This window comes from Venturia canescens, chromosome 4, assembly GCF_019457755.1.
Source record: "Venturia canescens isolate UGA chromosome 4, ASM1945775v1, whole genome shotgun sequence".
NCBI lineage: Eukaryota > Metazoa > Arthropoda > Insecta > Hymenoptera > Ichneumonidae > Venturia > Venturia canescens.
In genome coordinates this window covers 7748003-7763587 of record NC_057424.1, presented here as the reverse complement: position 1 = coordinate 7763587, position 15585 = coordinate 7748003, and the positions used below count along the sequence as shown (strand labels likewise).

Genomic DNA, 15585 nt, shown 5'->3' with positions numbered 1-15585 from the left:
CAGGGGAACGATAATGTTATTATCCAGTCGGCAATTCCGGGCACGTCCTTAATAATATCTTGCCGAAGACGACGCCGAGACACCCGACCTCTGTGTATCTCGCTCTCTCTCTCTCTCTCTGTCTCTGTCTGGGTTTCTCTCGACTCTCTTTCTCTTGCTCCCTCGCTGCTCTCGCCAATCCCATCCTTCCATCATTCGATCTCGAGAACACGCGACTACATCTGACGAACGACACGTTCTCACACGATCCTCGCGAGAAAATACCCTCGCGAACGTCGGAAACAGTGAGTATGACACTGAGAACAAGGCGAGGGGGTGGACGAGCAAACGCACGAGGATGATGAAAGATCTACGACACGTTTTGCCTACGAGAGTACATTACAAATAGACAAATTGGTCCTGAAATGCACGTCCAAAATTCGAAGGACGACTCTGCAAACATGTTTTTGAACTTTTCCGCTTGATTCTCTCGCGTTGCAAATCGTTTCGTGCTGCTCTCCTCATCGGCCTTCAACGAAAGGCTCACGAACGCAGATTTATGCGTAAAGAAATAAAAACGACGGTAAATATTTGCGATGCTTATTTTTACTGAAAATGCTCGTAACATTTTTTTTCAGCATTATTATCAATAAAAATCGACGTGCGGGTTCATTTTAGAGAGAGGAAATGTACATAAACTAAAAAAAGAATTTTGAAAAAATCCAGATTAAATTTACGTTCCTTCGCTATTGGCATCAATAAAAAATAGTCCCAAAATTTTTGGCGACGTGTAATATTGATCAAAAATTATATTACGATTAATTTTAAGAGTGGGGAAAGTAAAAAGAACACAATTTTGTTTTTATAAGCGAAATTTCAATTTCTTAGCTACTGTAATCATTCATTCTTTCAGTATTCATTGTTCCAAACTCGTACAACCCCTTATCTTTAACGCGTAGAAGTGATTGGGTGGGTCTGGAACGTCTTTCTATGTGTGGGCGAAATCGTCGGGTGGGTTCGGAACACTTAATGTGTGTGCGGTATCGTTGGATGAGTGTGGAACATCTTCCTTATTTTTTATTTTGATTTTTCTACTTTCCCTTTCGTGGGTTTTTTCGAATTTAAAAAGAAAATTCTTACCTTCCTCCTCCCTAAAATTAATCGCGGTATCATTTTTCATCGATGATAATGCTCAAAAATAATTTGGCATGCTTTTTAACAAAAGTATTGTAAACATTGTAAAAAAGGAAAAAAGTAAAAACAAAAAAACGACCCCGAGACATCAAAATATCAATCATTCGATAGCAGTAATTGAAAAATATGCTGCTTTCTTTCTTATTGAACCTCAACGACTGTTTTTTTCTTTTCATTTCATCTTTTCGCAATAATATAAAAAAGCGAAAGTTAAAATGAAACAGAAATAACTTCGTTTAATTACAGCGGTCAAACAATTTGTTTCGTTCGTGGATGATTTAAAAATTTGACGGTTTAGAAGGAACCTGTGCATTAAAATTTCTTTCGTTCGTACAAGCAAGTAAGAATCATGGATTCCGGGCTACAATAATAAATGAAAATAATCGTCAGAAATGTGCAACGCACTAGCAAAACCGTAAGTTGTAAAAGTATATCGGAATTTCGCATAATTTTATTCCAACGATCATTCAAATATGAGAATTAAATTTGTAAATCAATAGTGCTACCAAAGCGATGTTTCGAGACCGATTTTTTTTCCAATGAAAAACGGGTGGAAATACAAAAAAAGAATCGCGATGGATGGATGCGGATGAGTGTTAATCGAAGCTGAGTTGTTTGAAGCTACCGTCGACTCCAAAGAGATCCATTCCGGAAATCGGTTTGCCAGGTCTCATGGACTCGTTAACGCGATATTTCTCGTCCTCGAGGAACCACTCTCGTCTATCCGTCACCTTATTTTTCCAGTCCTCTGCAAACAGCGAATACATTTTTTTTCGTAACTGCACGCAATCGAAGACTTTTGCACAGTTTCCGTTAAGACACAATTATTTTGAGCGCTATTATTGTAATGGATTCTTTGGGAAGTCGTTACGTAGTCGCACTCACTCGTCATGGCCTCGATCGAAGGTCCTTCACCACCGTAATCCGAAGGTAAAACGCTCTTCGGTATGTATTTATACAAGTCGTTGGGATTGTTGTGGACCATGATCTATAAAAACGAAGGAATTGTTCAGTCTCACTCTTCACCGCCTGTCTAACTGGATTCTTCATCTTATCTTACCCTCCGTCTCAACTTTTCGGACATGAATGTCTTGAATATTACGAATATAGCGTCGAACGTTGGTGGCGCGTTGATGAAGTGCAAGCTCTTCGTTTTCATGGGGTAAGCATTCTGAAAAAATATCAATCTTTTGGTTTAACAGATGTTGGAGCATGCGGAGGGTTGCGGCCTCGATAAAGTAGCAGCAAAAGTGCTGCTGCATCGGCATCATCGTATGTGCGACAACTGGGATTAATTTTTGTTAAACAATCAAAATAATTTCACTGAATTCGAATGAAAATAATGACTCGAGTGTCGGTTGAATAATCGAGCCGTTTGCAACGAACGAACCGCATCGTTTCATTATTCTTACAGTGTGCAATCCGAGAGTCGACAATAAATTCTGTAACATCGGAAATCTACGATCGATTCAGACGCCATTCGAACAAATTATTCTAAGACAATAGTTTTTATCGTTCTATTGACGTATAAAAGAAGCGATGAGATTGCACCGCTTCCTTCGCTGAACTCCTATGACTGGAGAGTCAGTCACATACGAGATTGAAAATCGACAAAATTGCTTTAAGGTATAATTCTATCGCCAGGCTTAATTCATAAGATTTAAAAAAAAAAATGTTATTTAATAAAGGGCTGTGTCAAATTTCAGGATCGGTTATCGACCTAATTTCAGAGAAATTAATTATTAAAATTGGTGGTTTTCGTGAAAGAATTTCAAAACAGCATTCAAAAACCTAACTTTCGGTTGCTACAAAAGGGTATATTTGCCTAGAAATCCATAAAATTCTGGAAAAAAACTGCAATTCGTATACTTAACATTTGTAGTAATCTAATACTCCCAAAAAAAGTTGCCCTTAACGATCTATTTTTTACGGAATATTAAGTTTAATTTGAACTTCCGGCATTGGATTTCCTACGACTCGCTATGATAAAGAGACATGACAGTAAGGCATCAGCTGAGTGTAGTCCTAACCTCAATTTGACAGATCAGCAGAAAAGAGGTTAAGGAGGGTGGCTACCGACGATACAATGTTGCCATGCTAAACCATGTTAAATGCATTAAAAATTTCAAAATGATAAAAATTTAATAAAATTTGGTGAACATATTCTTTAGGGCCAAATTTGATAATACAATTTTTTTAAGATTTTTCTTCTGTACAGTTATCGAGTAATTGATCACTAAAGTTCAAGTGTATAAGCATAGCGTTTCCATACATATAGGTATACATTCCGGGCATAAGAAATCTGCTTTAATGCGTAATTACTCGATAACTAAGCAGAAGAAAATTTTGAAAAAAATTGTGTCTTCGCACTTGATGTTGAAGAACATTATCACCAAATTTGATCAATTTCTTATCATTTAGACGAGTGTAGCCACCCTCCTTAAACACTCTCACGAGTGGTCGAGTAGAAAAAGACGGAGAGAACCGGTGTTGTTGCCAAACGTAAACCTGGGGATACTACGCGAATCGTTGGACTAACTTTTTTTTAATTTTTATAATTCAGTGCGAGCATTCATTTAAAGGATTACATATGGAAAATTTTACTTATAAGAAATAATTTTTTTCCATATGTCAATAATATTAATTACTATAAGTCTTAACTATTAGCAGTGGTACGACTAGACTGAAGCGATAGAATTACCTTAAGGTAAATCATGCCCTTATAGGATCGTATTTTATGGGTGTCTAAATTGGGTCGACTTTTACTTCCTAATAGAAGATATTATCACTCTAAATTAATGAGTTATTAATTCAAAATAGCAAATAAACTTTTTTAACTTATTTTTTACAAGCCATTCATTAAACGGAGATCCATCACTGACTGAACCCGAAATTTTATTCGTCCCTGGCTAAAATACTATAGTTTTTTATGTAAAAAATCGCTTCGGAGAAGGCAAAGGGAAAACACGAAGGGAAATGGATCAAGAAAAAAGTGTTAATAAGAAAACAAAATGCCGAAATGAGCGAATGTGAGGTTACGAGTGCTCATTTTACCAATTTCGTTCAATCTTTATTAAAATTAATATATATAATTATTATTTATATTTTATTTTTATTTATATTATTTATATTATATTATATAAATTAATATAATATAAATATTAATAAAATAATAAGAATAATATAAAAATAAAATGAAATAAAATAATAAAATTAAAATTAAAATTAAAAAAATAAAAAGTAAAATATCTTTTTACAGTAAATATCTGGTTACCGCGTACTTTTTCATAAGCTTCGTAAGAAGCGTTCATTCGTTAAAACGATTTTTTATGCATAGTCTCCATACCCCTGTGCATTTTTCTTCATATTTAAACACGCTTATCTACATAACCAATAAGACGAAGCCTTTAAAATTTGATGTGCTCGTCAGTCGACTACCCATTTAAACTCTGTGTAGATATCAAAACTTTCTTAAGAAAATCGTTTCGTGCATGAACTACTTTAATTAAAATGTATGAAGAATTATTTTCGAAATGGCCTACCTGAAAACAAGTAACAGCTTTCTTGATGACGGAAGGAGTGAATTGACTGGCATGCTCAAGACGACTTCCGGTGAGGTCTAGCACGATGTCCTGGCCTGCTACATTCAACCTTGCATCGACAAGGATATCGGATTTCAACAAATTCTTTTTTCTTCGTAATTGTTCGTTTCAGCTGAAGCGCACTAATGAAATGCGTCGCAGAAAGAATTACAGCCGGACGGCGAAGCACGTAATAATACATATTGATGCGAAAATGAATTGAAAAATAATGCACAAGCCAACTAACCGATCGTCCTCGAGCAACAGGACATCCATTATCATAAAGAAGACCACCAGCACGTCCAGGAAAGTATATTTCTTCGGATCCCATATCGCTCCACGTACTAGAATCACTCGGGGACTCGACGAGCTTGCGGTTAGTGGCAACGGCAGGTAAGTACTGCGAGAAAAAAACGAGACGATAGAAACTGCGAGGAAGAGTCGATGGAAGTCATGAAAAAAGTTTCTCTTGTAAACACTTGATTGAAGTCAATAAAAGTGATGGAAAAAGTTTTCTTTCTTAAATCATAGCTATTCGATTGTTTTTGTACGCCCTCGGATGACCGGACGATCGAGTCGAGGGACTTCAATATTGCTTCGAACTATTCACGAGGAAAATGAACGTTCCGGGGATCCGATTGTGTGATTTTCTCCTTAGCACGAACCCTGAACTCAGTATTTCCTTGATCTTTCCTTTCTTCGGATCTCGATTCGTGAATATTTCCGGCAAATGTGTTCTTATCGTGTAATAAGCGTCCAACTTTTCTTTCGTTCTCTCCAAACTGTACTTGCAACCGCGCAAAAAACTTGCGAGCCATTGAGGCTCCGTTCGCGCTACGATGTGAGGCGTTTTACTCAGCCACTCGTCGATGTACCGAATAGCCTCTTTCAGCTGATCGTCATTTTCGTTCAGCTCCCGAGCAGCCAGGCTCACCAGATCCGGAGTCAACGGACGGAGACTCATCGTTCCTCGTATCTGAAAAAAAAACCATCAAATTTTATTTTCACTTCTTTTCATATTCCCGATTTTTCATTTCAGAAGAAAATTTCAACGGGACTTTTTCACGAGTCAAACTCTAACGTTTCAATGTTTTTTGGAGCACGCTTCGATTCTATGAAAAGAAATCGTTCGACGAGAAACGCCTTTGAAACGCTTTGACCGAGTGAAATCGTGCAGGAATTCGGACCTCGCTTTTAACAATATTTGGAACTTTTGAACCGCTTCCTCCGGAATCCAAATGACCGAGAATAGAAAAGAAATGAGTGAAATTTGTTCGTCCGTTTAAACGTGTACACGACTTCTCGAATCCAATCGCGACTTTCAGAATTGAGACACGAAATTTGGAACATCCAGTAATCGATGTCGAAAAAAACGAGATAAAAATCATTGACAAATTTACGTTTAGTCAAATATGTTTACTCAGCCAATAAAAATAATATCAGAACAATATTTATCGACAATTTCTTCCACACTTTAATAAACCGAAATAAATCACGTAATTAATCTTCATACGTGCAAACAAGCTCGTAAAAAAACTTTGTTCACGTCAATTATCAGTGAATGTGCGATGCGATAACGAGCCCCTCATCAGATAAGATTCTTTTATACACCGACAAAAATGCTCAATCATCGACTCCCTTAACTTCATTTTTAATTCGCTTTTCCTTTACCTCAACGTTGCTCAGGCCGAAATTGCCCGGGTTATAGTGAAGTGCCCAAGCTTTTTCGCACGGTTAACCTTTAAAAAACGAGTCTGGTCGAAGTGCCCGAGCACTAGTTTGGTCGCTCAAATTGAAAAATTCATCGATATTGTGCACAAATTTCGTGTAAAAAAAGGGTCGATTTCAACGTAAAAATTCCGGTTTTTCAAAGGTTAGGAAACCAACTATTTTTCCCGGCTCAATTGTTAGGTGAAAATTATCCACGATCAAGATAATTGCATCGATCTCAAACCGATAATACCGAAGATTCAACAAAAAAATGTCGTTTTTATTCTCCGGGGATTCAGACTCGAGCGAATAGATAAAGATCGTTCGTGATTGAAATAACTTTCAGCAAAGTCGATCTGGTGTTGCTGAGTACGCGGATTACATCGAATTCATTAAATCAACTTTGCAAAGTTATCTCGAACGTCCGATCTAGCATTCGAGTACGATTTTTTCTTAAGGAGGATGGCTACATTCGTCAAAATGATAAGAAGTTGATGAAATTTGGTGATAATGTTCTTCAACATCAAGTGCGAAAACACAAATTTTTTCAAAATTTTCTTCTGCTTAGTTATCGAGTAATTACGCATTAAAGCAGATTTCTTATGCCCGGAATGTATGCCTATATATATGGAAACGCTATGCTTATACACGTAAACTTTAGGGATCAATTACTCGATAACTGTGTAGGAGAAAAATCTTAAAAAATTTGTATTGTCAAATTTGGCACTAAAGAATATGTTCACCAAATTTTATAAAATTCTAAACTTTTTGAAATTTTTTATGTTTTTAGCATGGTTTAGCATGGCAACGTTGTATCGCCTGTACCGAAACTCCTTAAGGCACTTTTATCTTTTTTTTATCTTTTCGACTCTCGCAGACTTCTGTGTCGCGATAGATTTTTTCTTTGTTATTTTCTCACAAAACTGGATTTCGAATTTTCGAGATTACACGAAAAACGAAAAAAAATCTGTGCGGCTTGGAAAAACTGCGTCGCACTTGAACATCGAAGCTCGAAAACAGTCTACAGATATTTTTCAAGTGTCGGAGCTGCTGACAAAAAGACGCTGATTCATAACAGAAATGCGCATAACGGCGCATGTTAAAAACTTACTTGCAAATGAACTCGGTTTGACGAGCCCGGAACGATTATCAGCGACGATTCGAAGCACACAATCCGAGGAGCTCGAAATCGGGAGGAGACTATCGCGAAGACTCTCTTATCAAGCTGCATAGAACACGCTCCGATTGGTCATTCGCGAAGCTATATCTTCGATCGACAAATAATGGAAATTGAAATTCAGTGCTTGACGCAGTGGGAATGTAAATGGCAAAAAAATATTCTTCGGTGACACTTCGTAAGGGATCAAAGTGTAATAAAAAGGCAGCAAATTATTTCTGATTCGCGCGCGCGTGCATCCGTTATTTTTATTGCGCTCGTTGCAAAACACTATTTTTGCCCCAATTTCCAACGTTCATTTTTTTACATACAACCTTTCATTTTTTCAATTTAATGTGAAAGTTCCACGAAAAATCTGTTCGCAGCGATTTAGCCAAACGAGTCCCGGCAATCATTTTCCCCGTTTTTCCACATCGAACTTGTTTTCAATAAGTTCCGATCTCTCACGCTGAATTCATGTCGCTGGGCACTGTCAAAAAATGTCAAAAAATACTCCCGAAACTCCCTGCCAAAATTCGAACACGATAAATGTCGAAAATTCCGAACCTCCGCTTCCGTTTTCGTCGCAATCGAAAGCGTCAAGGGAACCAAAAGCTGTCTCAAAATAGTTAAAAACACGATCACGTGATTTTCGTGTTTAACGATTTTTAAGAATTTTTTTACCCAAGCGAAATGAGTCTAAGAAAGAGCATCAAAATGTATATTACTGCAATGCACCTATTAATATAAAGTTACTCAAGAAAAAGAGATCGTTGAAAAGCTTGGCCGTTTATGTCCATCACCCACGTCGATTAATCGTCCAATTTTCTTTTTCTTTTTTAACGATACGCGCAAACCGTCGGTGATGTAATTAACTTCGTGGTCCATTACCCATGGTCACGGCCAACCTCGGCTCGCATGTGTTACATAAAGTGAATAATGATGATAATAATAATAATAATAATAATTGGGAATGGCACACGAATAACGCGAGACGTAATACATGGTTTCGTGTGATTATGATGCTTTTGCGATTGTTATTATTGAGCGTTCTCGCGTGCGTTGGTCGGAGCGGCTCGAGCGACGAAAATCCATTGGGAATGGATGCAATTATTATATAATTCGGGTGTGCGGCATTATCAAATTTACCTGCGTTTTACACTCTGCTCGACGCGAGTTATTCCAGGTCTCGATGATTTCGTCTATTACTCACAGAGCGATGAGCAACGTTGTTCAACGCTGTTCGCGCTGTTAAAACCACAAAACTATCCACCCGAAGGAGCGACTGGGAGAGAGGAGAGAAATTCTGTTGCTAGCATACGAGGATATCTCGACTTTACGCACTGATGGATTTTCAGGAAATACACACAGCCCGGGAGTCCCGATACCTCGCTATCTTTACGGGTAAACGAGAACGGCGAGCCCCACCTGTTGCAATCTCTCCCAATGATTCGCTATGAGTACCACGCTTTTTTATTGCCGCATTTTTTAGCAGGCACAAGCAATGTTGCTGTCGGTGATTTCAGCCGAGGAGCTCGCTTTTTAATGCCTCTCTGAAAAATGGTGTTCGAAGAAAACATGAATTCCTGAGCACAAAACTCTCGGCGCGAAGCGTTCCTTTGTTTCCCTTTCTAGGTGAGATGTCTTTTGAAAAATCAGTCGATTGTGTTTTTGAACGATGGGGAAAAAAAAACGAGGATGCGGACGCGTTCATGAAACGCGCATTCTTCGTTGCTCGTTAATGGAGCCAGTGATATTTTTCGATGCTCCCTCGTGCGGTCTCGCCAATTTTCCTGTCTTTTCTTCTTCTTGAAAAATTCATGCTTTTCAGCGCGAACGTGACTCGATTTCGAGAGCCGAGGCTGGGGAAACAAAATCTTAGCGTTCGAAGAAAACGGCCAGTTTCTAAACTCGGAAAACGAGCGTTTGAGAGGAGGAACCGGAAGTTTGGAAGTGGAGTGATGGAGGCTTCGGAGGCAAAGAAAATATAGTGGAATCGTCCACTCAACGGTTTTATTTCTTACTCAAAAGTATACTTTGAACATTCTACTTTTCGCCGGTCACGATGAGTTCATAATCATTTTAATGTTTCTATATAATGCATCTATGAAAGGTGTTCCATTTTTTCAGCCTCGAAAGCGCTTTTCCACTCAAAATTTCAGGAGGAACTCAACCTGGAAACGATCGTGTCCATAGCAGCTTCGTTTGGAGTCTCTTCGCGTGTTATAGCCGAAGCTTTGTTCTATATATTTTCCACGAAACCTCAACAACGGAAGAAGATTCGAAAGATTGCATCGATCGTCTTATTGAAATGAAAAAATCTCAAATGGCAGAGCGTTTTTATCGAAAATCCGACAAGATCCAGCAAAGAAAATGCATCTGTTTTGTTTCACTTCGTATTCCACTGTTTTTTCTCTCAAAAATATTCGTCAGACCGGAAATAGAAGTGATCTGAATCGTGAAAACTGACGAAAATGAATGGCCCTGAAGGTTCATCGTCTCCCCGACGTTCCCCTGCAACCTTTAGTTTTATTCGACAATGGTCGAGTTGGAAAATACAAAAGCAGTAGATTAAACGATCAAAACGAAACACCTTTTATACACACATGCATTGCAGTACTCGTACATATAATTTCATACTTTTCAACGGAGTCGATAGAGCTCGAGAGACTTTTCGTCAACTTCTATACCAATAATTAATGGAGACACTCGTGTTCTAAACTATTATTTTTCTCTTTGTTATATACTCGTTTTATTTCATCGATATAATTCACAAGATATTACGTGTTTCGTGGATTCCTCTTCGTACAGTAAACATCGTCGAAACATCATTTTTATTTGAAAAATCAATAATAATAAAAAAGAAAACAATAATGATTAAAAAAAAGCAATGACAATAATAATAATAATAATAATATATAATTTCAGCCCACAGTTAATAGGCCGGTAATAAATGAAGTATTGACGTTTTGTGAAATCTATAAAAATGGTGTTTTCGTTCTCGGGATCTATAGTAGACTTGAAATTTCATTCTATAAATCCAGGACGGCGATGGTTTAATAACTACAGCGAATACTATCGACGTAATACTAGTGACTTAACGAGGATTTATTTTCCTATTTTGTTTGTTTCATTGCTTTCGTATAATCTCATTTAAGTGGATATACTTTTATTCTTTGATTTCGTTCCAAGTTGACGGAAAAGATTTTTCGTTGGGAGGACGACGACTCACGGTAAATTTCGATCGATCTTCCAACAGCCTCGATAAATCCGGGACGACGCGTCTCTTCCTTGTTTTCTTTCTATCTTTTATTCATTATTCCTTCCATCTTTTGCTTTTTTCTCTGAATCATCGGATCTCTTGCGAAACGAGGTGAAAGCCCCACAAGTCGAGCAACCGTACGTCTTTTTGGGCTTTCCTTTCCTCCTCGCGCCACAACCCTCTTTCCTGCTAAACATTCCACACGTCACATGTACACACTTATTTTTTCTTTTCATATTCTACATTTTACTCTATTCCTCTTTCGCTCTCTTTTTTACTCTTTTTCCTCTTTCTTGTGTTCATTTTGTCTCATCATCTTGCTCCAGCGATCTTACATTTTACTTTCTTAGGTACAAGTACAAATTTAAATATATCGGCACTACGATACCCGAGCCCAGATTCTCGTGCAACAGTCGAAAACTTCATTGAACCGTTAGGAAATCCCGATATTAAACAATCGAACTTCAAAAATGGAGTAGAAAGTCATTTTCATTTATTTTGACACGTTTTTCCCAATGATCGTGACCTTTCGTATCAGCAAAGACCAAGTTAATGTTTTTCCTTGGAGAGGAAAAAAAAAACGTATGAGTTTGAGCCTGAAAACTACTTCGAATCGAGATGGTTCGTTATTCGAAAACGATGCTCCGAAACAAGACAGCAATTTTTTCTTGAATACTGCAGATAAACTGAACGCGGGTATAATGTGAAATTTTTTCGGAGCTATTGCACGAGAATTTCACGCCGGGATTAAGCTTCATATTCGGAAAGAAAAATCCAAGTTTTTGCATTGGTTGAGAAAAAAAAGCCAACAATGAAAATCGAATCAGTAGAGGGAATGCGATTTCGGTAAAATTTGTTCGTCAATTCTTTAGGCTCTACTCTAAAAACTCGTCGGCATGATTATTAAAGCGCTTCGTCCATTTGTATTTTGTAATGTTATGCGTTTTCATACTTTTCTCTTAGTTCGGAGTTTTGTTGTGATGCGGCATGAAGCTCGTGTCCTTCAATATTTCATCGTTTAACTCGTTTACTCTTTAGATCTTATTTGTAATAAATTTTACGGTCTACGTATACTCCATTTAATTCTACGACACACACCTCCTTAATTACTGTTCTCTTTCTCTCCCTTTCGAGCACTCACACGAAAGAATTTACACACCATCAAACCCAAGCTGATAAACCAATTCCATCGTTACTTTTATAATCGTAAGAATGTCAAAGAATCAGTGAAAATAACGCCGAGATAAAACTCAATCGTCGAGTAAGAACAATCAACGGAGAGAAAAAATACTTTCAAGCGTTTCCGAAATCAACGTACGACCAAGTCATTTCACGTTAAATACTATCTAGCGAAATGCAAGTGAAAAAAAATCCTCTTTGCGAAGTTGTAACAGGGGCGAATCATCTAACCTCGTAATTTAATGATCTTAAATAAATATCATAAGCATCACGATTACATACACGAAATAGATCACATTAGTTTTTTTTGGTTGGCAAACCTTGTGCTTTGCGAATTATTTATAGCGGGAAGCATCGTTCAACAACAGTCATTGATTTGCTCGATCATCTCACAACGTTCAAACATTTCTTCCGGACAGGCGTGAAATTTGACTAAAAATAAATTTCTTCGGAAGCGGTTCGTTATAATCAATTTACGTACGGATGTAAAATCAAGTTGACACATGTATTTCAAATATCCACTGTACAAAATGTCAGAAAATCGTTTCCCAAAGTGTGAAGAAACATTTGAAGGACGTTCAATTTTCAATGTAAATGAATGGCGAACAAAGTATTGCACTGTTTATAATCGAATATTGTATTCGGAAAATTTGTTTGAAAGTGGAAAAATATACGAATCAACTCAATCGATTCTCATCTTTTTACGTACCAGAATCAAAATTTTTTATGGAAATAGTATGGTTGACATCGATTCCAGAAACACGAACTGATGCAAAAATGTGAAACGAAACTTAATTGAAAATAGAATTCATCAATGGCTTCTTGACCCACTTCCAAAATAGAATTTCGATTTCAGTCAAATTTTTGAGCCTCTATTTCTCTGATGAGAACATGGATGAAGGAGTCGGTGGCGTGGATTCTTGATACTTTCATAATAATTGATAAAAACGTTGAATTTGATCTGTGTAGTAATAGCGAGGGTGCGTTGTGAAACATTTGCAAAATTTTTAAGAAAATTAATGATAAATCAAAGTGAAGAAAATAAATCTCCGTCAACTCAAAGATAAAGACTTGTAAAAACCATGATTCCCAATCGTTTAAAAACTTCGCATTCACTAAAAAAAACTGTTATTTTTCCCTAAAATAAACTCTCAAAAGCAATAACCTCGCGTCCCACCGACTGCATCGTGCAAAAGTCTCGAAACGCAATCAGAAGTTGAATGTATAAAATGATGGGTTTAGAGATAAGAAAAAAGAACCGAAAAACAAATAAAACAAATCATCCACCGACGCTATTCCTCGGTATACTTTTTCTTAGCAACAGTGCCAACGGTTTTGGCAATTCGACAATGCCTGCGCTTCAACGGGGCTCGATATCTAGCCCTGAATAATGCATTTTTGATTCGTTGTAAAAGTAATACAACTTTGTGTAGTTCGACCGCGGACTGTTGTCGCCTATAATCAATTGGAAGCCATTATTGACGACGCCTAACGACGACTCACGAACAACGCTATATCACATGGGAAATGATAACTTTACTGTTTTACATATCCTCTCATTTGGCGGCCACCGAAAACGAGCCATACGTTATTACATCAATTCGTATTCATATGACAATACATATTCAAATTTATCTATATCGATACAGATAAATCGAAATAAATATAAGCTTCATCGATATAAATACGAATTTATGTGAGAAAATAAGCATTTACACCTACATGGTCATCCTGTAAATCGCCTACAAACAACGCTACTTTTCTGTAAATGGTGTACGCAAATTTGAGCTACAAGAGAAAGCCCCTTTGGCGATCTACAAAAGCCTTAGGTTTATCCAATATCCATGTTCCAACGCAACAAACGCATATTGTCGGGATAAAACTGAATAGAGTTTAAATATAAACATACATATATATGAAAATATACGTTTACGTGTACATCAATATATATATGTATAGATATATATGATGTGTTCACTTATACTCTCACTTATCGGACAACCTCAAAGCGTAAACATTTCGATTACGCTACTTTCCCAAAAAAAAAAGGTCTAAATTTGATCACGTTTTCTTTTGTTTCTGTAATGTGTCTGGGTGTTGATGTTGCGTGTCTCTATTTGGTCGAATTAGAATCTGACTTTATTTCACTATCACGGGATGGCACGCACTTGGTGTTGTTCTCCGAAGTATTACTGTCCAACGACTCGTCGTCATCAGCCTCTACATCTTCTTCATCTCCCTCATCACCATCCTCCTCTTCATCCTCGTCCTCTTCCAGAAGCTTTTTCCGTGCCAGTTGCACCGCTTCCCATTCTCTGTAGTGGCCCTTTCTCTTGGCTTCGAACGCTCTTCGCTTTTCTACCAGTCAGAATGCATTGCAGCCTTAGAATGTAGTTCAAATGGGTGAGAAATATTTATTCAAAGGTTATACTCACCCCGCTCTTCTGGAGTTTCCTCTTCTTCTTCGTCACTCGATTCTTCAAATATTTTTGGCTTACTACTTTTTGCCAACCTGACAAATAAAAATGCATTTAAAACGTTTTCCTTGTAAATACTTTGTTGTCGCTAACTTTTTATGTTTCCTCAAAGTTGTTAATTATCCTTTAATCAGTTTCATTTGGGAATATTACAGTCCAATTACAAAGCATTACTCACTTTTCTGCTATAATGGCTGAATCAAGCTCTTCGTGCTCGTGTTCATTGCCAATGCCTTCATAATTGTAGGGAGTCTTTGGCTCATCTATTTTCATGTGACCATAGTCCTTTTCAGCTGGATGTAATGTCGCTATGATATTCATTTCATCCCATTTCGTCTCTTTGTTCGGTCTGCAATATATTGTGAGACATAAATGTAAATACTCCAACAATAAATCGAAAGTGGGAAATTTTTTTTTTTTTAATTTGCTTCAATTTTCATGACTTTTCTTGTTTAATATTTTTGATTCAATTTTTCAGTCTTATTTCTGCTGCTTAACTAACAATATATAACATGAATCAATTTGTTGATGTCATATCGATGTTCACATTGAATAAACAGATAAAACACTAATTACCATGGATATTTTAGGGATATAATGAAAAATTGAAAAAAGTTCAGTGATCTCATATCTCACATAACCTTTATATTCGAAATCCGTGTATTTAACAACATTAATAATAATAAATAGAGCAATGTAATGTGGAAAAATTCTAGGCTTTCGTGTGATCGAATAAAACGTGGTGCAAAAAGTTATTCTTTAAAAATTAAAACCTCTCAACGTTTCACTTGTTGCTTTAATACTAAACGACATAGAATAGATCGATTTTGCAAACGTAAATAACTAATAAACAAAAATGAACAAAGGAAATACTGTGGTCAAGTTATATTTACCTTGGTGCTTCATGGCTATCAAAACTACTTGATGTTTTCAAAATTCCCTTGGAGGGTCTCTTCCCAAGATTCTCAGCCATTTTATAAATACGCAGATTAAAAAAAATACAACCACACTAAACGTTAAAAAATGTATTCATCACCGCATCAATTT

General features: G+C 37.0%; 2 protein-coding genes across 5 annotated transcripts; both read right to left on the bottom strand.

The window, feature by feature from the left end:
* Nucleotides 1–567: 567 nt before the first annotated feature.
* On the bottom strand, nucleotides 568–9042 carry LOC122409426 (retinol-binding protein pinta-like). 3 transcript variants are annotated; one of them, XM_043416995.1, is made up of 8 exons: nucleotides 8770–9042; nucleotides 7576–7731; nucleotides 5420–5730; nucleotides 5002–5154; nucleotides 4716–4824; nucleotides 2234–2344; nucleotides 2059–2161; nucleotides 568–1921 (listed from the first exon to the last, which is right to left on the bottom strand). In XM_043416995.1, exons 2-8 carry the CDS (start codon nucleotides 7693–7695, stop codon nucleotides 1770–1772), a joined length of 1059 nt encoding a protein of 352 aa, XP_043272930.1. In that variant the 5' UTR covers nucleotides 7696–7731; nucleotides 8770–9042; the 3' UTR covers nucleotides 568–1769. The 3 variants fall into 3 exon arrangements, with proteins under 3 accessions (XP_043272930.1, XP_043272931.1, XP_043272932.1); XM_043416996.1 differs by lacking the exon at nucleotides 7576–7731 and having other exon boundaries at nucleotides 8770–9037; XM_043416997.1 differs by lacking the exons at nucleotides 7576–7731; nucleotides 8770–9042 and adding an exon at nucleotides 6426–6984.
* A 577-nt stretch (nucleotides 9043–9619) lies between these two features.
* LOC122409506 (protein phosphatase inhibitor 2-like) lies at nucleotides 9620–15570 on the bottom strand. Of its 2 annotated transcripts, none has more exons than XM_043417135.1 (5): nucleotides 15432–15570; nucleotides 14717–14887; nucleotides 14497–14573; nucleotides 14230–14419; nucleotides 9620–11071 (listed from the first exon to the last, which is right to left on the bottom strand). In XM_043417135.1, exons 1-5 carry the CDS (start codon nucleotides 15509–15511, stop codon nucleotides 10930–10932), a joined length of 660 nt encoding a protein of 219 aa, XP_043273070.1. In that variant the 5' UTR covers nucleotides 15512–15570; the 3' UTR covers nucleotides 9620–10929. The 2 variants fall into 2 exon arrangements, with proteins under 2 accessions (XP_043273070.1, XP_043273071.1); XM_043417136.1 differs by having other exon boundaries at nucleotides 9620–11068.
* Between the last annotated feature and the right edge of the window lie 15 nt (nucleotides 15571–15585).